Source organism: Neoarius graeffei, chromosome 1 (assembly GCF_027579695.1).
Source record: "Neoarius graeffei isolate fNeoGra1 chromosome 1, fNeoGra1.pri, whole genome shotgun sequence".
NCBI classification, from domain to species: Eukaryota; Metazoa; Chordata; class Actinopteri; order Siluriformes; family Ariidae; genus Neoarius; species Neoarius graeffei.
In genome coordinates, this window is record NC_083569.1 from 86,278,734 (window position 1) to 86,302,332 (window position 23,599).

The 23,599-nt window shown below is 43.2% G+C and overlaps 1 protein-coding gene and 1 pseudogene across 1 annotated transcript in view; both read right to left on the minus strand.

Annotated features, from left to right (window-relative positions):
* Positions 1-812: 812 nt before the first annotated feature.
* The window catches only part of LOC132885390 (splicing factor 3B subunit 2-like), a 92,379-nt gene continuing 69,592 nt past the window's right edge, over positions 813-23,599 (minus strand). Inside the window, exons 16-18 of the mRNA XM_060920038.1 lie at positions 16,486-16,593; positions 1,011-1,136; positions 813-906 (exon numbers count right to left, since the gene is read on the minus strand). Of these exons, the coding sequence (XP_060776021.1) occupies positions 1,092-1,136; positions 16,486-16,593 (153 nt within the window). The 3' untranslated portion in view covers positions 813-906; positions 1,011-1,091. The remainder of the gene's footprint in view (positions 907-1,010; positions 1,137-16,485; positions 16,594-23,599) is intronic.
* On the minus strand, positions 6,351-6,505 carry LOC132896973 (U1 spliceosomal RNA; annotated as a pseudogene).

A 23,599-nucleotide genomic window follows, 5' to 3' on the forward strand; every position in this document is an offset into this window, starting at 1 on the left:
CATTGATTGCTAATGTTACACAGTCTTAGATTAAAATCAATTTACAAATAATACTGAGCATTAATTGAAATTTTATTTAAAATTGAGGAAGAAACATGTCTCCTAACCTACTTGAGCCTTATTGAAGCATTTATTAACCCTCAAATATCAGTTATATGAAAAAATATAAAAAATTCGAATTTGCCTGTATCTCTGAAACCGTTGGAGATAGGAAGCTCAAATTTTGGGGATTAACTTCTTTTAATAGTATCTCTGAGCCCTCCAAATTTCATTGAAATCTGAGATGGTCGAGCATAACCTCTTGTTGATTTGGCATGGAATGACCCTGCTGTGAAGAAAACTTTCATTCAAGCTGTTGAATATAGAAGGTTTTAAGACATGCGAAAATGCCATTCACAAGGTTACATCACATGCTACATCATTGTACTTTTGGATTTCGCTGAGAACTACTCTTTCTTGGTACAGGATGCAGCGCAGGGGTACCACTGGAACAACAGCCAGTGCACCCTTCATCCATTTGCTGTTTACATGAAGAAGAGCAGAGATGATGGGACATATGAAACAACATTCATATCTACGTGTCATAAGTGACTGCCTGAAGCATGATACTATAGTCATTCACACATTCTTAAAAGCAGTGATTCCATACATTCAGCAACTCAGTCCCCAAATTTCTAAACTTGTATACTTTAGTGATGGATCAGCTGCCCAGTACAAAAACCACAAAAACTGTACAAATCTGTTGCATCACCAGGAAGACTTGGGTATGACAGCTGAATGGCACTTTTTTGCTACTCCCTATGGAAAATCACCTTGTGACAGGATAGGTGGCACCGTGAAGCGTTCTGCAGCTAGAGCCAGCTTACAGGCAGTTACTTCACAACACATACTGACACCACGAGATCTCTGTGTGGGCAGAAAAAACATCCATTTCATTTGGATTGAAAAGGGGGAAGTAACAAGCAATGGAAAAGTTCTTCAGAAGAGACTTTCAAAGTCCTCAACAATACCAGGAACAAGGGACAACCACTCATTTGTTCCCATCTCAGAGAGCCAGTTGCAGATCAGCAGAGTGTCTGGTGGACCAAGCTTCATTGTGGACATGAGTGGCACTCATCCCCAGGTTGTAGATGATGCTGTGAAAGAAGGTTACACCCTGTCAGACATGATCCCAGGAAAATATGTTGCATGTTTGTATGACCAGCAATGGTGGATTGGTAATATCTGTGCAATATCGGAGGAGGAACAGGTGGGCAAGTATAATTTATGCACCCTCATGGTCCTGCAAAGTCTTACAGTTGGCCCAGAAGAGAAGATATCTGTTGGGTTCCACTGATACACATCATAAAGATCATAGATGCACCAATCACATCAACTGGTAGACAATATGTAGTTCCGTCTGGTGTGGTGAAAGAAATTGACCAGTTATTCAAACGCTTCAAATAGACATGCTAAGTCTACATACATAGAATTAAATTTGTGTAATTGACTTTTGTGAGATTTGTAAATCATTTGTCATATTTACAAATATACTACATATATGTATAGTCAAGAGAATTTGAATTAATAATGATGTAGCATGTGATGTAACCTTGTGAATGGCATTTTCGCATGTCTTAAAACCTAGATTCAACAGCTTGAATGAAATAGTTTTCTTCACAGCACCAACTTCATATTTGGTACATATATCAATTAGACCTTGCTCTTTTGACTGATCCAATTTGTTTTCTGGTAGACCTTGTCAGATTTTTGCTATAAGCATTCAAATTACAGACGCGACAAGCTTTTTTCCATTTTTAGGGGCCTATATATGAGACAAATATAATTTGTCACAGATATAACATGTTTTCCTGATAATACTATAACATGTCTCATATATTAAAAAGAATCAGACATCTGGTGTCATTAAAACTGGAGATACAGAGCCAAAAGTGCTACCATGGACAAATGTGCATTCCAGGAAGCCATATTTGGCACGCCATAAATCTGCAAATATGTCACATACAAAGCTCTCCTTCTGTGTACAGAGCTTTATTATATCAAAGAATCATGTGTGCAAATTTGAGCCATTTAGTGTGAACAGTTCAAAAGTTATTAGCCATCAAACTATGGATGTTTGATTGTAACACTTGTCTCGTCTCGATCTGTTTATCTGGGGCCGGGTCGCGGAGGCAGCAGTCTGAGCATGGAAGCTCAAACGTCCCTTTCCCCAGACACCTCAGCCGGCTCCTCGGGAAGAACACCGAGGCGTTCCCAGGCCAGCCGAGAGACATAGTCCCTCCAGCGTGTCCTGGGTCTTCCCCGGGGCCTCCTCCCGGGGGGACATGCCTGGAACACCTCCCCAGGGAGGCGTTCACCAAAACCCTTATGGAGAATCAATCAAGGACTGTGACGTCGCCCGGTATGGCGCAGCCGGGGCCCCACCCTGGAGCCAGGCCCGGGGTTGGGGCTTGTATGCGAGCGCTTGGGGCCCATGGGGCCCGGCCGGGCTCAGCCCGAAGCGGTGACGTGGGCCCGACCTTCTGTGGGTTCACCATCCACAGAGGTAGCAGTAGGGAGCCGGTGCAGTGTGGATTGGGCGGCAGTCGAAGGCAGGGGCCTCGACGACCTGATCCCTGGACACAGCGGCTAGCTGTAACACTTGTTTTTATGCTAAATATGGGGCCACGCCCCCTTTTTGAAGGCTTAATATCTCCGAAACTAGTGGAGATGTTGGCCTAAAATTTTGCACAGCAGTTATTAGTAACAAGGACATTAAAATAAAATAAAAAAAAAAATGAACAAATTCTGAGATGGTCAGTCGGGAACTTTCTCTAAAATTTGGTGATTTGGCACGGAATTACTCTCACGCGGAAATTAGAGTTTTAGTAGTTATGATCTGTACAAAATTCCTCGAAACAGTTGGAGTGACAATGTAGCTATATGGCCTAGTGTTACCTACATAGATGTTGGAATGTACATTCTCACTGCATTTTCTCTGTTTTAATTTTTTTTAAAAGGTCCCATGGCATGAAATTTTCACTTTGAGGTTTAACGTTAAAATGAGTTCCTCTGACCTTCTTAAGGTCACCCCAGTGGCTAGAAATTTCATAATGTGTAAACCAAACTATGCCCAATATTTGAGAATGGTGCGTCAAAACGGCACGTTGAGAAGCTCTTCCCTTGCTGACGTCAGCAAGGGAGATGATCCCCACGCCCCCCCGGATTCCCACCCACCGTATGGATTGCCCGCCCAGTTGTAGTGAGGAGACCATAGAGGACACAACAACATGGCACCACCTAAGCGAGCGAAACATGGAAGTTGTGCTGTACATGGATGTGACAACACAGAAAGGAGTCTGTTTTTACTGCCGACGGGAGAGCCCCTGAAGACGCAGTGGCTTAATTTTATTTACTTCAATAATACGCCGTTGAGTCTACCCAAGACGGTGCATGTTTGTCGGAAGCATTTTACTGATGAATGTTTCCACAACTTGGGACAGTACAGGGCAGGTTTTGCACATCAACTGTTACTGAAGCCTGGGTCTGTGCCAAGCATCCCTGCCGCATCAGCCTCAAACACCGAACAAGTGTATAACTGGTCGTTTTGCAGTGTTTTAAAATCGGTGCCGCGTTAGCCTAGCAATGGCTACATTAGCTGTGCAGCTAACTGCTTCCTGCAGTTAGCCAGGTAATCTGCGCGACAAAACTAAAGAGCATGCAGCATCGCTCTGTTAAACTGAGTTTAGCAGGGGTGATAGCGTTCCGGCGCCACGCCGGATTTCCGGCGCGCCGTGGCTGGGGAAAAAAAAATAAAAAATCTAGTTCGCCCATTGTCCTGTGTCATTCTGAGATGCGCAGATAGACAGTAAAGGGAATTCGGAATTCCCTTTACTGTCTATCTACGCATCTCAGAATGACACAGGACAATGGGCGAACTAGATTTTTTTTTTTTTTCCCCAGCCACGGCGCGCCGGAAATCCGGCGCGGCGCCGGAACGCTATCACCCCTGGTTTAGTCTGGAAATTGACTAACTTATGAGCTTATGTTTGACTATTGCTCTGCAATGCATGTCTTCTGTTGGATAAGCGATATGTTGCTGTAGTTGCTGCTTCTATCCTCTTTGGTTATGGAGTGTGTGTTCAAGCCTAGGGTATTATACGTTTGTAAACTACCATTCCGAACACTCTCACTCTGTTCTCTGTGTCACGTTGAGTTTACGAAAGGAGTCCGAGGGAGAACGGGGTTTTGTCTTAGCAGCGTGGCTACAGGCGCTGATAGCAGTGAGTATGTGTGTGCACGCAAACACTATACTACTATACTACTAGTGTTGTACACACATTTTCCCACTCCCTTATTTAGACTTGTGAAGCAGTTTGTTCAACTGCTTGCGCTTCTGCTTCGGGGTAGGACTCCGGGTCAAAAGCAAAAGCTTGGACTGTTGCTTAACCTGCCATTGCTACTGTTCACACACAGGCCGCAGCTTGGTCAAGCCCCTCCCCCCATGGCCCGCCCCCACCCTCTACCCTTCCCCGCCTCCTGCTTCTCATTAGCAAAATGACGCACTGGGAAAAGCGCTGAAATGGGGCTTTCTCCCAGGAGGCTATATTAACGTGCCGAGGGTTCATTTCGAGAAAGGCTGCGGATATAACATCCGGAAGCCTCCACAAGCCCGTTTAAAGCATCAACAAACCACCATGCCATGGGACCTTTAAATTGTTGTTTGCTGGAAGAGAAGAGCAGGGACGATTGAGAATCAAGCGGCTGTGGTTTATTTACACTTGATATTAAAACTTGTAGCGTCCTAGCAACCACCACAAAGACACTTACAAAAAGCCCAGAAATTCCTCCTTACCCTGGCATAAACGATACAGGATTTATCTTGGTGTCCTGATCCCCAGATCTTTAACCCAGCCACATATAAAAAGTTGTTCTCCTCCATGCTCTTCCAGGTTTTCATCTATTTGTCCGTGTAGAACGATGTCTGCAGCACCAGGGTGTTTGAGATGTCGGGGAACTCAACGGATGGATAATTTTCCAATTCATAGGAAAAATCCTTCTTTACTAGCGAGTAAGGATCTATCCCATCACAAACAGCAACTTTCTGAAGGTATCCTGACTGTGTATTGGCCTCTAAACTGTGAAAATTGTCAGAGACGGTTTCACTTGCTCTTTACATGACAACAGCCAAAACAGTTTGCCTGAACACCACTTCATTCACTGGAAGTAAACTCACAAGCAAAAGTCATGTGACTGAATACAACCTATATTCTATTCCAGGTTAACCACTCGCAAAGAACGACTGAAAAATCTTCAACTCCGTGGACTGTCAGTGAAGAAATTGGCAGGATGGTGGCTGCACACTGACTGTATGGCAGGCCTCGGAGAGAGCTGTTCTCACACAGCATCGTTATTATGGACTTGAAGCTGGAGTGAAACAAAGGGATTCACTGACAGTGACATAAAAAGGCGGACTGGGTTCTTCCTACTGCTGTGAAAAAAAGTCTCCTACTCCCGGATCAGAGATATTTCCTTTCTAAAGAAATGCCCAAGTCAAGTTCCTCAGCCACAATCAGAAGTTCAAGACAAAGTTCTAGGGAAAGAAAAGAAAGCAAGCACAACTTTATTCATCACACACTTGTGAAATTTCCTCTCTGCATTTAACCCATCTGGGGCAATGAACACACACACACACACACACACACACACACACACGAGCAATGAGAGCACACACATACCCAGAGCAGTGGGCAGCCATGCTAACAGCACCCGGGGAGCAAGGTGCCCCGCTCAAGGCTGTCCCATATTAACCTAACCACATGTCTTTGGATTGTGGGGGAAACCAGAGCACCCAGAGGAAACCCACGCAGACACGGGGAGAACATGAAAACTCCAAACAGAAAGGCCCTTGCCGGCCGCTGGGTTCGAACCCAGAACCTTCTTGTTGTGAGGTGACCGTGCTCACCCCTACACCACCGTGCCGCCATTATGTGAAAGGGGACAGCGCAAACGCAGTCCCCCACTACCAGAAATTCTCTCATCTCATTATCTCTAGCCGCTTTATCCTGTTCTACGGGGTCGCAGGCAAGCTGGAGCCTATCCCAGCTGACTACGGGTGAAAGGCAGGGTACACCCTGGACAAGTCGCCAGGTCATCACAGGGCTGACACGTAGACACAGACAACCATTCACACACACATTCACACCTACAGTCAATTTAGAGTCACCAGTTAACCTAACCTGCATGTCTTTGGACTGTGGGGGAAACCGGAGCACCTGGAGGAAACCCACGCGGACACAGGGAGAACATGCAAACTCCATACAGAAAGGCCCTCGCCAGCCATGGGGCTTGAACCCGGACCTTCTTGGTGTGAGGTGACAGCGCTAACCACTACACCACCGTGCCATCACCAGAAATTATGCAGTTGAGAATTCACAAAGGTCAGCACAGCCTGAGTGCAATGGCTGGGCCTCACCTTGAGCAAACCACCTTCTTGATCATGGTGTTGCCCCTGCCAGGGAGACGGTAATACTGTTTATCTTTTTCTCTGTTTGAACGATTGGAACCACAAACAGCGCAAACATGAACCATATTTAAGACATTTCCTTGCTTACAGGAAAGACGATGTCTGGTTGTCCCCCAGTAGACGCTATCATGTGATGTGTGATGTCATGTGCAAGGAGTCTATAATATCAGCCAAATTCATCCAGATGACAGACAACTGTGTGATCAAAATATGACCATCGAAGAAGTCTCTTATGCAATTGACCATCTAAAGGTGAACAGATCTCCCAGTGCTGATGGTCCCTCTGCTGAATTTGAGGAGACCTTTCCAGAAGAGTTGGCCCCCTTTATAACTGAAGTCATATTAGAAAGTACTGAAGTAGACACTCTCCCCCCTTCAGTGACTCAGGGCTTGATTACTTTAATTCCCAAACCCAAAAACCATCTCATGTCTATTGATAACTGGCGACCTATTTTCATTCCTGAATAATGACAAGATTTCTGCCTCCATAAGTGCTAAACAAATTAAAAATGTATTAGATTCAGTTATTGATGAAGTTCAGTCAGGATTTTTAAGAAAAAAAATACATATTTCTAATAATATCAGGTTTGTCCTTGATTTGATTGATTATTCCTTCTTCTGTCCTGATGACCGCTACATCCTCTTTTTGGACTTCTATAAACAGGGATGTGATTGGCCAAGGACAAAAAAAAAAAAAAAATCAGGAAAATATATAGACCCATAATGCGACATGGCAGCAGTGTGGTGTGGTATGGCATGGCGCGGCAAAGACGCGGTGCGGCAACAATGCAGCCACTACACACAGTAACTTCATTTTGATACTTTTAATGACAAGTGCAATACGCAAACATTTAGTGCCAATTTTCATCATTGGAAAACAATTATTTTGAGGGCAAACAACCTCAAACATCAAACAATAGGTGTAGATATTAGAACAGGTGATGAGCACACACACATTTTTTTCAAAATATGCACAATAACAATGTCAGTAAGTGTAGTATAAAGTCAAGAAGTGTAACAAAGTACAAAGTCAGGAAGTGTAACATGGACATAAGTGAAAAAACACTAAACTCCCTCATCAACAGCTTTAATGTCAGGGCTGTTCACTGCAAGTCTGGCCATAAGTCCAAAGTATGCTAGAAAAGATATAATAAAATAAATTGTACAATTATGACACAATCCCTGCATATTTTAGCCAATAAACACAAACTGCAGTACACATGAACTTGGTCTATCACCAGTATACTGACATTGTTATTATGCAGCATGTATGATAATGTGCTATGCAGCCAAGATGGACTATAATAATAGTTCAAGTTTTTCATCAGCATCAACGTTGATGTTATGTTGCCTACACTGTTATGTTATTATGAACCACACTGAACATTCTGTAATTAAGCAATATAACAAGGGTGGGAGTGTGGCTGTTCCTGGATATCCTCACAGGTGTGGTTTAGCTGCAGGTATGAAGTTCAGCTGAGAGTAATCAATGAGTATTGCTATCTTGGCAAGGCATTCCAATCATCTCTACCAACTCAACGACAGAACAGGGTATACTGTACAGCAATCCTTAAATTAAATAACTTTTTTTTTTTTACTACCTTTAGATTTTTACACCATCATGACAGAGTTGCAAGTGTTAATCAGCGACCTTTTGCAATGTGTACACAGATTAACATATATGCGATACATACTAGTGTTTCAAATGACAAACAACCAGTGAATTGCTATGACGTCGGCATCAAACTGTTGAGACCTCAGGTTTGAGACGACAATCTTGATAGGCTAAAGCCCACCATTTAAACGAACTGATGCGAATTGTAGCGGACAGAATTTCAATCAAATTAGGACACCTCATAGTCAAAAAAATAATACCTCTACAACCAAATTTAACACTTAATTGCCTTGTTCACTTAACGTTCACTTAACGCTAACATTCTAAGGCTACGTTTACACTAGACCGTATCTGTCTCGTTTTCTTCGCGGATGCACTGTCCGTTTACATTAACCCCCCTGAAAAAGCGGGGAAACGGGAATCCGCCAGCGTCCACGTATTCAATCTAGATCGTATCAGCTCCGGTGCTGTGTAAACATTGAGAATACGCGAATACGCTGTGCTGAGCTCTAGCTGGCGTCTCATTGGACAACGTCACTGTGACATCCACCTTCCTGATTTGCTGGCGTTGGTCATGTGACGCGACTGCTGAAAAACGGCGCAGACTTCCGCCTTGTATCACCTTTCATTAAAGAGTATAAAAGTATGAAAATACTGCAAATACTGATGCAAATACTGCCCATTGTGTAGTTATGATTGTCTTTAGGCTTGCCATCCTTCCACTTGCAAGTAATAAGTGATATGCGCTGGGATCTCACACACAGCGGCTCAGTCCCGAATCGTGGCTTGTTCACTTCACTCGCGCGCTCTGTGAGCTGCGCAGGGCCGGAGTGCGCACCCTCCAGAGGGCACTCGCTGTTCAGGGCGGAGTGATTTGGAGCGCAGGATGCCTGCGGAGCCGAGCGTATCCGCGTATTGGTGTTGCTGTGTGCACGGCTAACGGTTTTAGTGTAAACGCGAATCATTTTAAGAACATTAATCTGATGATCCGCTGATTCGACGTAATGTAAACGTAGCCTAAAACCTTAGTAACATTAGGAAGCCATCTCATGCGAACGGCTTGGCAATTACTAGGCAAACAATTTTGTTAGCTGTGGCAAATCATGTTGAATGCTGACATACGAAACTTCATCTCATCTCATTATCTCTAGCTGCTTTATCCTTCTACAGGGTCGCAGGCAAGCTGGAGCCTATCCCAGCTGACTACGGGCGAAAGGCGGGGTACACCCCGGACAAGTCGCCAGGTCATCACAGGGCTGACACATAGACACAGACAACCATTCACACTCACATTCACACCTACGGTCAATTTAGAGTCACCAGTTAACCTAACCTGCATGTCTTTGGACTGTGGGGGAAACTGGAGCACCCGGAGGAAACCCACGCGGACACGGGGAGAACATGCAAACTCCACACAGAAAGGCCCTCGTCGGCCCCAGGGCTCGAACCCAGGACCTTCTTGCTGTGAGGCGACAGCGCTAACCACTACACCACCGTGCCGCCCCATACGAAACTTTCCTTTCCTAAAAACAAAAAAAAAATGCCTTTTTCCAACTAGACAAGTAAATCATCTAAACACTTTCAAGAGGAGAAATGTTTACTCACTGATATCTGCCGTTTTCATTTTTTTCAACCTAGCCTGGTAGCTACACACTGACTAACCTGGCTAGTACCATAACTGGCTAACTAAGAAACATTTGACTAACGTTAGCATTAATACCACCGTGGCAAATCTTGGACATTGAGATCAGTGAAAAACTATTAGATAATAGACATGCAAACAAATACATGAAAATATTAGCATGCTACATCACACACGAGAGTAGGGTGACAGCTGCATCCATTCCAACAACAAACTGACTACTAACGCGCGTGCGTCTTACATTACTTGACTCGGGTCACAAAGGTTACTCTCGCGTTCTGCATAATGGACTTTTTTTTTATTATTATTGGCACCGCTTAACCTAGGGTAGGTTATTATGCGCACGCGTGGCTCATTGGAGTTGCCTATGGATAATGTGCTCCTACCCTAGCCTAATAAACTAGACCCACCCGCCTAGCGGCCAAAAATATTTTTGCCTACAAGTGGGTCTAGCCTCGGACCATATCAACAACACACCCAGGGCATCAAATCGTGCCCGCCAATCACAACGCAAGGTTTTTGCTTGGATTCTTTGGGCAGGCTTTTGCAGGAGTGACAAGGCTGCACGACGCTGGAGAAAGCGCTATTGAACAGCGCTCGTTTGACTCCACTTTGGAATCAGTTTTAGAAGAATTAGACTTGGAGTTTTCGTTGAAACATGAGCAGGAAGAGGCTCTCCGCTCATTCCATGATCGCTGAAGCTTCACCAAAACACTCGACCCTCCAATGGTGTCCCTCTCCACATGCTGTTTGTTTACCCCATAGACATATAAACATGGACGCCGCATTGAGCTGGTGGCCCGTTGCTGGGATACGTCAGAGTGTCCGCCGTATTGGATGTGGCAAATCTTCCCTGTAAACCAATGCAAGTAAATGGACTGAACTTCATAAAGCCCCTTTCTACAATAATGTTTACCTCGATGCCTTTTATTCACCCATTAAGACGCACACGTATATATTTGGGAAACAAACAGGCATCAAAACAACATATATAACTTTTAATGTGATGGTTATAAATAGTGTGCAAAATACCCGTCAATATTCTGAATGACCGCCAAACTGAGTTCGGCCAGGTTCTAACGTCATACCAAAACAAAATACATCACTGATTCCTTCACATTCAGAAAGGTTAAAAACATTCATCATACGTTCAAAAACGTTCATCATAGAGTGGCACTGTATTATCTAATTCTCACTGCTTATAACTATACACCTCCCCGGTGGAGATGAGCTGGGAAACTGAAGACTGAAGGAACAGTATTGAAAAGCATTTTTCCAGTCTCACCTGTGAAAGGTAATCCCATGTGATCTCGTTTGGACGGTAAACCTGTTGGTACAGTTAAACGCAGCACATGAATGAGGCATCTTTATTCTCAGCTACTGTCTCGACGCTATACCAGAGACAGTTGAAGAATCTCCACTTTGCCACATCCAATATGGCGGCGAGGATGACGTATGATTCTACGCAGAAGGCGGCGTCTATGTCTATGGTTTACCCTCCCCCACTGCTTTCTGTCGCTCTGACTACGTCACAGTCACTGTTGCGCTGATTGGTCAGAGCGTGGGCCTATACGCACAGAGACAGTTTGAAAGACAACGGGTTGTTCCTACCCACACCCTTCGGAAATGTCTACGACCGAGACCAGACTAAATATTCACATTTAGTCTGGCTTGCCAGGCTAGTCCTACCCCCCCCCCAAAAAAAAAAACAATTTGCATGATTCACGAGGGTCGCATTTTTATGCCTGAAAATCCGGAATTCCGGAAAAATCCGGAAGAATCACATCCTCGAACAATACTGCATGCCATCAATAAACCCGCTAGAAGGGAATAGAATAGGAAAAAAAAAAAGTGTCCTGTATGCATAATATTTAAATAATATTGGCTGGCATCGAGTGGTCTATCAAATATATTCCATTCAGCGAGCATGACACTGAACGAGTCGAAGACAAGTAGCTGAATGGAACATAGCTGATAGATCATGAAAAAAGCCAGCCAATATTATTATTAATGCACATTCGATGGAACAATTATAGATTTTACAAAAAGTTAAGAACGGGGGCCTTTCAGGTGTTCAGTGCAGCTTTCGCTTTCAAAATTCTCTCAAAATCTTCTGCCTTTAACGAAGCAAACCTGGCAGCCATGTTTGTTTACAAACTGTCCCAGTTGCTCACTTGTGCTGAAGTTTTACACGTAATACGCATCTTATTGCATTTTCAATTCACTGCAACAGGTTACTGCGGGCGCCGCTGGCAGAACAGAGAAATGCCGATACACTTCTCATTGAATATTCGCATCATGTTGTCTTGACAACCATGCAATGTCGTAAACCATATTCAACGCTCATTCTCCATTGGGTAGAGTGACGTGATAGACGTAGGATAAGTGATACGCTAACAATATTGCATGCTATCAAACCAAATGAACGAAACCTGCTAGAAGGGAATAGAACACGTTTTTATTCCATTGAAAAAGTGTCCTGGAAGTAAAATAATTCCCGATATTTCACTCCGATGAGGTCACTCCCAGTGATTTCCTGTTGACTGGATGCATGTTTGTCAACATGGTGAACCGGTTCAAAATTACGATTCTTCTGATTAACTTGAGGATTTTTTTTTTTTTGTGTGTGTGGATGTATCAATATATTATAATCAGGGGTTCCCAAACTTTTCCATGCCAAGGCCCCCCGAACAGCATTAGCTTCTGGCCGGGGACCCCCTTTGCAAAACCACAGACAATGCTACAAAATATGTAAAGAAACATCAACTTTTAGAATCTTTTCTCTTACTTTTATTCTATAGAGATCTTGCAGTCACGTGACCGGAAAGTACACAGCCGCCATCTTGTCGGTCAACAGCACAGCTGAATACTGCTGCACTCGTGTACAGAATGGATCAATTTCAACCGACGGACTACACGTCTCATTTTTCTAATGAACAGATAACTAGATATATGTCTAAAATAAACGATCTACAGATTAGTGACCCTTATGGCTTTCCGGACGGAGTTTTCACGACCGTGTCAGTGGATATGGAACTGCCAGAGGTGGAATACCCAGACATGTATAATTACCTCATCAACTTTCCCTCGCTGTTCCAGTGGTGAAGCACTGCGTGCTTATAAATCTCTGGACAGTTTTCTTTACAGAAATTCAGGATTTGTCAGCGACTCAGATGTGGCATCTTGTAAACAAGAAAATGATCCTCACTGGATGGGTAAGTCACTTAAGTATTGAGTATAGCACTGACCAGCCGATTATAGAATAGAATAAGGTAATTCCAAATCGTCCGTGTTGTTTACCTGGCGTTGGAGTGGTAGAGGCTTGGCAGTGGAGGTTTGAGTAGCTGTTTTCTGAGCTTAGTCAACAGGCCGGCTCTGAAGCCTCGCTTTTGCTTCCGCTCCCGGCGCCGCCTCCTTCGCTTTGCTTCCAATAACAATCCACAGAGACCCCGCTGGTCTCGCTATCTCGTCCGGAATGTTTTTTTTTTTCTCGTCCGGAATGTTGTGCATGCGATGGAAATCGCTACAAACCATCATTTTCTGCTGGAAACCAATGTCCAATAAGTCCATACGGTTGTAGTGGATATTGAAGTCCGGTACAGACGAACAACACGCAAAAATACACACAAAAAACATAAATGTGCACAGGTAGGGAGAGCTTGTAGCCACAGCTGTTGTAGTAGAATTGTATATAGTAGCGTTTTCCAGAAGAAAAGGTAGAAGTAGAACCAGAAGTAGAAGGCGGAAATATGGCGTTTGACCGACAAGATGGCGTCTGTCACAATCTGGATCGACTATGACGTCACATGCAAGTGCTCCATAGTCAATAATTGTTATATTTGTTTAGCATAAGAATATTATTAACTAACATGTTTTCAACACAAATATTTTCACACTGAACAATAAATTGTATAACCTCCTGTAGTACCTGATTCAACTCGTTATCCATCCTTTTTGCGACCAGTGCCTCGCGATGGAGCATGCAGTGTGTGGCCACTACATGCGGGGCCTTCTGCTTAATGAGAGCGGTCACTCCACTGATCTTCCCGGTCATTGCCGCGGCTCCGTCCGAACACACCCCCACACAACGGGTCCAGTCCAATCCGTTAGACTCGATGTAATCGTCCAAAACCTGAAAAATGTCTTTCCCAGTAGTTCTTCTTTCAAGTGCTTTACAAAATAGTATTTCCTCCACAAATCTTTCCTGTGAAATAAATCTGATGTACACAAGCAGTTGGGCCTCATTGGATAAATCTGTGCTCTCATCCAGCTGAAGTGCGAAGTATTCGCTGGCTTTCACCTGCTCCAACAGCTGAGCAGATACGTCTTGAGCCATGTCACCAATCCGTCGGCTCATGGTGTTATCAGAGAGTGGGACAGCATCGATTTTTTTGGCAGCATCCTCACCAAGCAATTCTCGGACAATGTCTTTGGTGGCTGGTAAAATCAAATCTTCTCCAATTGAGTGAGGTTTAGCACGAGCAATGTGGTACGAGGCTAAAAATGATGCCTTCAGGGCCTGCTCAGGGACAGTACGGTAGCTTGCTGGGTGAATGCAGCAGATTGCCTGACCAAATGCTCTTCTTTGCATCTGAAGAAATCTACTGTTTTTTCGGCATCTGTCGGATGTTTTTGTACCAAGTGACGCTGAAGTTTCGAAGGTTTTAAGCACTCGTTTGACAGGGTCTCCAGACAGAGGACGCGTTTCGGGCAATCATGGCCATTTTTCTGTATGGCTGTAAAGTCATACTTAAAGGGATAGTTCGGGATTTTTGACATGAATCTATATGGTATCCCCATCAGCAGTGTTGTGCATCCACACTGACTTACCCCCGACAGTGTTCTGTGAGCCTAGATATTGTACAGTGTTGGTCAGTGCACAAGTAGTTCCGGCAGGTTTCCTGGGGTCTGCAAAGTAACACGTTTTTCTTCTCAAAACAGCTCGTGTTCGAATGAGTGATTTATTAGCATAACAAAACCCTTGTAGTCCAAAAAGTCACACCTTGTAATTGCTTGGGGCTACTTTCTCTCAATAGCGATCAGTGCGCGCTGTCACTGTTAACAGTTGTGTGTGAGCTAGCCAACAACTTTCATTAGTTGTTCGACAGTGTTTAGCAGCAGCAAATTGCTTTCCTCCTCAGTATACAAGTGCGCTTCCATGGCAGGGAAAAAGAAACTACCACTGCTGCCTATGTAGTGCCCTATTTATACAAATAGGAGTCATTCAGGATTCAGCCATGACACGAAGCAAAAACATGGCTGAATCCTGAATGACTCCTATTTGTATAAATAGGGCACTACATAGGCAGCAGTGGTAGTTTCTTTTTCCCTGCCATGGAAGCGCACTTGTATACTGAGGAGGAAAGCAATTTGCTGCTGCTAAACACTGTCGAACAACTAATGAAAGTTGTTGGCTAGCTCGCACACAACTGTTAACAGTGACAGCGCGCACTGATCGCTATTGAGAGAAAGTAGCCCCAAGCAATTACAAGGTGTGACTTTTTGGACTACAAGGGTTTTGTTATGCTAATAAATCACTCATTCGAACACGAGCTGTTTTGAGAAGAAAAACGTGTTACTTTGCAGACCCCAGGAAACCTGCCGGAACTACTTGTGCACTGACCAACACTGTACAATATCTAGGCTCACAGAACACTGTCGGGGGTAAGTCAGTGTGGATGCACGACACTGCTGACGGGGATACCATATAGATTCATGTCAAAAATCCCGAACTATCCCTTTAATGTATGCTGCGTCATATTTTCGGATTTTAGTTGGCCAGGACTTCTTAGTTTTTTTCGCAGCAGTGTCCTCCACAGCAGGGCTGTTGGTTTGTTCCTTCGGTCTCTTCAAAAACCTGTCCATGTTGTGCTAGCAATACGCTAGCTTGAGGAGCAAAGCAGCTTGATAAATGGCGCAAACCGCAACGTCACAGGCAATCGGAGAGATAAGCATGGCAAACAACATTTTGATATGATGTATTATTAATAATGATATTTTATAATAATGATTAAAAAACTAATTACAATATATTTAATAATATTTTTAAAAAGTATATTTTTTTCCGCAATTTGTTATAGTCCCTCCAACTTTCTGAGGCCCCCCTAGCGCCCCCTGGCGGCCCCCACTTTGAAAACCACTGATAAAGAACATTACACAGTGGCACAAAGATATGAAGTTTATCTTCTTGTGAATATGTTCACCACTCAAACGTCATATCTTCGTGCAACTGTATAATATCCTCTCTCTATTTTTTTTATACATTACATATAATTTATAATAAATGTTTTAAACACACTTTGAAGCCTTGTACTCAGATGGGTAAGCTTGACAATGTCTCAAAAGCATTTCCTTGTTCAACGGCCTTCATCTCTGGTTATTTCTGTCTCTAAATTCCCACAGCACTTGACTCAATTATGCATTTACACAAACCTAAAAAATATCTTGTCTACAGCGCAGGTTTCCGAGTCCTACAGTAGGCCATATCCTGCACATCCGAGTGTTAAAAATCACCCAAATCAAGTCAGAACTGGTTGTTGATTAGATAATTCATTTAAGTGTGTGTGTGTGTGTGTGGGGGGGGGGGGGGGGGGGGGGGGGGGGGGTTAAATGTGCAAGTCAGGAAATATTCCATGACGAGGACTGAACCTGTGGTCTCCAGAAACCAGAGCATTTTTCTTTCATGGAGCTGGTGGTGTTTGGATGCATTTGCCACACACTAACCTCAGGAATAGGGGCGTTGAGGCCAGGAATCTTGAGATTGGGGTAGGACGGGGGAGGACCGTATCTCTGCATCGCAATAAGCCATGGAGGAGGAACCTTATGGGAGTTCTACAGAGAGAGAGATCGTTATTCACAACATAGCTGTGTCAGAAATGGAGATCATCAGGGGAATAAACGTATGACAAAAGTCTGCTCACGCATGCGCACGCAGTTTGAAAACAGCAGAACAAGCGGTTCTCCACATCTGCAGCACCCTCTGCTGGATAAAGTGCACCAAGTGTTGAAAAGGGTGGGTACAATGGAGAAAGGTACCATTTGTTTTTCTTCTCCGAACCAAATAACGGCACCAAAAACACAATGTTCAGTAGCGAGTTGGAGCATTTCATCTGAACAACTACACTCAGATTTAACTTAAACCCTTCACTGTCTGCTTAAAATATAAGCGGTTACCTAAAAATCAGGAAAAGCCTTGGTGTACAAAAACACACAAAGTCGTTATTATTGTTCCATTTATTTCCCCAAACAGTGGAAATGATCACGTCCCATCACCTCCACTTATGTGTGACCCTTCACTAGCAGACAACGATTTAAAAAAATAAGACACACAGAACCCAAACAGTGCTGAGAAAGTACAACTTCTTTATTAAAAAATAGGTTTAAAAATATAAAATTTTAATCTATAATATTCTCTTTTTATTATAAAAGCAACGCCAATAATTTGGTTGGCCAACACGAGACACATGCAACTTGGCTTAGAGTACAAGGATAAAGAAAATCACAAAGAAGGGTAGAAGTCTTCACTCACTGGTTACACCAGGGGTCACCAAACTACGGCCCGCGGGCCAGATCCGGCCCGCCACCCCCCTTTGACCGGCCCCCCAGCCCCTCTGCCCCCCATCACTTGAACCGGCCCTATGAGGCAATCCCCAAAAGTGGTCATGGCCTATTTTTTAAAATTGCTTTTTGGCAAATAATAACATGTCTGCATCTTGTATTTTGTTTATTTTATCAATTAAATTGATATTTAGTTATAAAATGAACTATTCATATTTTCCGAATTTTCGTCATATGCTCGCAATCAAGCAGTGACAGGCAGCGCATGCGCAGAGAACTGTCAGTGTTCAGGACAGCAAAATGGCGAGCGGTCAGCAAAAAGCTGACAGAGAGTGCAGAGTTTTTAAACAACAGTGGACCACCGAATATTTTTTCGTTCAGTGTAAGCAGGGTTCGAATTATAAATTTGACCCTATGGGGGTCTCTATTTAAAAAAAAAAAAAAGCAATGCATACTCGCTCTCCTGGACCAGCGCACTTTTGCGCACTGCAGTGCACAGCTTTCACACACAGGCGCGCGCATGCACGCACGCACACACAGTGTTGCGCATATATATATATATATATATATATATATATATATATATATATATATATATATAGTTAAACAAATTATATATATAATTATATATATTGTTAAACAAAGGAAGATCGTTGTGAGATAGAGGACAAGTCTTCTTCGGACTTAACTTCACATTCGATTTCGCAGGCTGCAAATTTCAGTTTGCGCGCATAGTGGTGTGGTGGTGAAGTACAGCCGTACATGTTGCGGTTTAATAACACGTTCAATACAAAGTTATGGCTGCATGGTGATCGGAAATGAAATGAGTTTTATTTACATTTATATGGTGATATAGGCTATTCAAGCTTATTATGGTGATATATGACGTATTTGAGAGACTTCCACAGAAAATTAAGTTTGCTTCTTTCATGGGAGCCTGAGGGAATGGGAGCTCAGCTCCCACTGACTCCCACGTAATTCGAACTATGAGTGTAAGGACCGTGCAGTTTGTCTTGTATGTAAAGAAAGTGTGCCGGTTTTCAAAGAATATAATCTGCGTCGTCACTACGAAACCCGCCACAAAGAGTATGCTAGTTTGCGAGGGCAAACAAGAGAAGACAGGATTCGGAGGATGAAATGCGGACTGGCTGCACAACAGAATGTATTCCTTCCCCAAACCCAGATCAACCAGGCTGCTGTCCGAGCTAGCTATAAGGTAGCTCACCTACTAGCTACCCATGGAAAGCCGTTTACTGATGGGGACTTTGTTAAAGTATGCATGCTTGCTGTGGCCGAGGAGGTGTGTCCCGACAAGAAGGATGCGCTCGACGCGGTGAGTCTCTCTGCACCTACTATGACCAGGCGAACCGAAGATTTGGGGGACAACGTGTATGACCAGCTGAATGAGAAAGCGTCAGAATTTGAGTTTTTTGCTTTGGCCATGGATGAGAGCAATGATGTGCAGGACACAGCACAACTGCTGTGATCTATTGCTCATATTATTATAATTTCACTGTTTTTTAAAATTTATTTATTTTATAGGCCTATTTATTTGACCTTTATTAAGTGCTGCATACAATTATTATTTATATTATTAATAATATCAACAGGCCTACCTACAATTTATAATTTTCCACTCACCTTTGCCAGTGTCAATCACCTCAACTAGGCAGATGTTTCTTACCTTGACAGCTTTGATGTTATTTTTATTAGAAAACAAATAAATGGAATATCTGTGGTATTTCAAATTAAAACAAAGTGTGAAGACTCAATTACTACTTTTGCAAACCACTAGTAAAGATAAACAAATATGTGCCAGGAATCAAGTGTTGATATAGTAGTGGGGATATAGTAGTGGGGATATAGTAGTGGGGATATAGTAGTGTGGGTATAGTAGTGGGGATATAGTAGTGGGGATATAGTAGTGTGGGTATAGTAGTGGGGATATAGTAGTGGGGATATAGTAGTGGGGATATAGTAGTGGGGATATAGTAGTATGGATATAGTAGTGGGGATGGCCGTGCCAGGCTAGTAATCTCTACTACACAATGAGGCCTGCTGGTGGTCATATTTGTCTGGGTCATACAATTCTATGTGATATAGCTGACCCGACCCCGGCCCCCCATCACAGTCAGGAACGACAATGTGGCCCCCAGAGAAAAAAGTTTGGTGACCCCTGGGTTACACCCTTATTAAATTCACATCAGTCCATTAATTCACAGCAACATGACCCAAAGTCAGATAAAAAACACATACACACTTAAGAGGATTCAAAGCACTGCACACTATATATCACTCTTGTTAAAACACAACAAACCCAGTGAGGATTCTCCCAAAACAAACAAAAAAACAAAGCAAATTCTATGCTCCCTGACCCCAGGGTAGTATATATAGCAGTTACATATGCCAAGGCTAGATGAGCACTCAGTGAAATTCCTAACCAAGGAAACCCGCACTATCCAAAAAAACAACAAAATAATAAAAATATAAAACAAATGAAAGCAAAACAGTGACTATTAACATTCTGCCACCACTGTACACCGTCCTGCGCTATGGTGGCATCGCGCCAATTAGCTTACTCCAGCTCCCGGCCCAACTTCCCCGCTGGTACGGCTTGCATCTGACCACACAAACCACCGAGGGCACACCACATACGTCTTATTGGCTTCTCTCGGATACCAGCTATACCAACAACCATACACGTTGAAGGCTAGTAATTTCGCCTCACTGTTGGAGTAACATTTCGAAGCTTCAAAAGTTTCACTCGTAGTGTAACTACAGACTTCTAGACCTCACCAGCCAACTTTACGATGGTGCCCTGGCGAATGCTACAACTCATGTACTGCAACCCGCTAATGAGACCAAACAATACTTTGGGACCCAACGCGAGATTTCAAAGGCTCTCTGAGCGTCAAAGTAAAAGTCTCCCACTTACAGCTACTCCATTCTGCCGGTTACATATGTATTAATGTACCGTATTTTTTGGACTACAAGTCGCACTTTTTTCATGGTTCGGCTGGCCATGCGACTTGCACTCCGGTGCAATGTATATATGTTTTTTTTTCACCGCGAGAGGGCGCTATGTAGCTTTGCATGCAAGTATGTGCCGTGTTCTCTATTAATACCACTGAAAGAAAAAAAAATACCGTTACAACTATTGGTGGGACATGGCGATTCATTTCCGCCAGTTCGTTCATGTCGGTCAGTTCAGCAAAGAAATTCGTTCGTTCAGTTCCTTCACTCGTTCATTTTGATGACGTCACACCAAAGCGGCACAACAATGGCTGTCGTCCGAAGTTTAGTTCATCTTGAGTGAACGAGAGGCGGCAGAGGTGCCATCCACAATAGATTTTCATACATTACAATGTGCTTGAGAAAAAGATGGAAGAAAAACATTATCCTAGCATTATCTGAAAAAGACTACATAAACAAAGCTCTGAAAGTTAATTAAATGTAGATGAGAATAAAGCTGTTTTTATATTTATTATATTTATTTTAGTAGAGCCATGGTCTGCCGGCTATGCAGTTGTTCTCTCAAACCCATTAAGCAAAAAAAAAAATTGCTTATTGTAGGTATCATGCCGCCATCTTGTGTCAGAACTACAATTCCCAGGCAACTTCCGTGTGACCTACGTCACGCGTGGGCGGGATCACCTACGTCAGTCTGCCATGCACGCATAAATCCAAGCGGAACCTCCACCATCTTTGTCTCTCACGTCTGGCTTCCGATGAATCTGGACGTATAAAGAGGCGCTCTCCATCAAAAAGACGTCTTCTTTCTTGCAAGATCCATCACTCAGCACAATTTTCTTACTTACCCTTGGCAAAGGTAAACTCTAGAGTCGCGCGATCTTTAAACTCAACCTGAGTTACAATCGGTTTACTTGTATTAGAAGTGACGTCACGACTGCAGCCCAGGCAGTTAGAAGTTAAGAAGCGATTGAATCCTTTTTAACTCAAAAGCGCTGTGCATCTTATTCTGATCAGAGACTTTTCCTCACGAACGCTGAGGTTCGGACCAAGAATCCTCTGCTTTCCACGGGAACCACCCAAGTGCTCCGCTGGACCAGAAAGTTTTCTACGCCTCCATCTCGAGCGGCTCACGTGCTCCCACGGCGAGGCCCGAAACTACACCGGCGAATAGTTCTTCATATCTTGCTAAAGGCAGGATTAAGTAAGATTTTGACATTTGGGCATGATAGTCTTAGGAATTTGCTTTTATTGAAATAGTGTGAATTTAAACCCAGGTTTATCTGTTACACTGTTAGACACGCAGCGTGTTGATTTATTTTGTTCTATGTTCTCTCAATTGTTTTTTTTAATAGATAGGCTGTGCATGCTTTTCTTTACTACTAACATATAGTTCTCTTATTATACATCTTGATCTCAAGATTTCAGTGGATTCAGTATAGTTATGAGCTAGTGGGTTAGCTACAGCTTCCCTTTTGTCTGCTTAGCAACACAAAGCTAATCAAGGCCTACCATGTGCTCAGCAGGCCATCAGGCCTGATAAACCACACCTCAGCTAGAAATCCACAAGCTAGCTTTTAGTTAGCTACGGCTAATACCCTTGTCTTTAGCAACACGTGCTCAGTAGGCCTCACCAGGCCTAACAAACACACTTTAGCTAGGCCATAGGGCCTTTAGCAAACTCACACTAGCAACACAAGGCTAAACACCGAGCTAATCCTTTGTTCTGTTTAGATAACATTCTTTTGTTTAGCTACCAACAAGCTAGGCCTCCACCACGTGTAGTTAGCTACACGAGGCTAAACACATGGTCAAGTCCTACACCCACACACACCTCACTGCTTGTATATATTGATTTATTATTTTTATCTTTTTATCTTTATATAATAAATTCATTTATTAAACAAACTTTGTTTATTTGTGTGATCAACAATATCTGAAGTCCCCAATCTTCTCAAAGAATTCAAAAAGGGTGCATATGTTATGTAATATGGTAAGTGATCGTAATAATTTGGAAATGTACCATAATTTAGCTGTTTGGTAATTTATTATTAAGCACCAGGATTAATGGTATGATTCACTAAATGATTCATTGAACGATTCATTGAATGACTCACTTCAAATGAGACTGATTCTATGGTATGGTTCAATTCAAACGAGTCAAATTAAACGATTCAATGGGATTGATTCATTTTAATTATTGACCTTCAAAATTTAATGAGACTGATTTAATGAGTGATCACTTAATATCAATAATTAACTGATTGCACCCACGTTATTTAACAGCAACACTCATTTCAGAGAATAAACAGGCTGGCTGTTCGTTCGTTTGCGAACTGCTGAGCTCGTTCGCTGTGAACTGAAATGTATTGCTGAGTGAGAGCTCTAAATTGTAAACTAAAGACCTGGCATGTGTCAATGCTCTGATAATAGGGCTCAGATAGCCCTTAAAGAAGTAAAGTGGCGCTGCTCTGCACAGATCAAAATGCAAGTTGGACGCCCTTCTGCTACTGAACAGATCCTGCTGATTCGCCAATGACCGAGATTCAGCGACCGCCCTGCTGCCAGCGAGCAGAGACTGCTGATTCGCGAACGACCAAGAACGAGAGGCAGCACGAACTAGTTCTAGTCGTTCACTTCGAAGACTTGTTCAAAAAGAACGGTTCGTTCGTGAACGACACACCACTAGTTACAACTGACAACAAAACAAATTAGCATTACAACAACGACTGAACAGAAATATGCCCCCAAAAAGAAAATCATATACTGCTGAATTCAAGCTGCAAGTAATTAAATATGCAGCCGAAAATGGTAATAGGGCAGCTGAACGAAAGTTTGGATGCAGTGAAAAACTTGGTAGGGACTGGAGAAAAGCGTTGGATAATTTGAAGAGAATGAAGAAAACAAAAAAAGCTAACCGAGGGCTAAAGGCTAGATGGCCACGTTTAGAAGAGGAGGTATACAAATGGGTCCTTGAACAATGCGCTGCCGGGAGAGGCCTGTAAACTGTGTAGTTACGGCTCCATGCTCAGGTAATTGCCAAGGCAATGGATATAGCGGACTTTGCAGGGGGTCCGTCTTGGTGTTACCGCTTTATGCAACATAACCGCCTCTCTATCTGAGCACGGACAACCGTGTGTCAAAAACCGCCGGCCGACTTCCAAGTCAAAATCGATAACTTCCGCGAGTTTCTGACAAATGAAGTAGCTGAGCACAACGTGACACCAGACCATATCATCAACATGGATGAAGTCCCCCTTACATTTGACATCCCCATGGGCCGAAGTGTCGCAGAAAAGGGGGTAAAGAC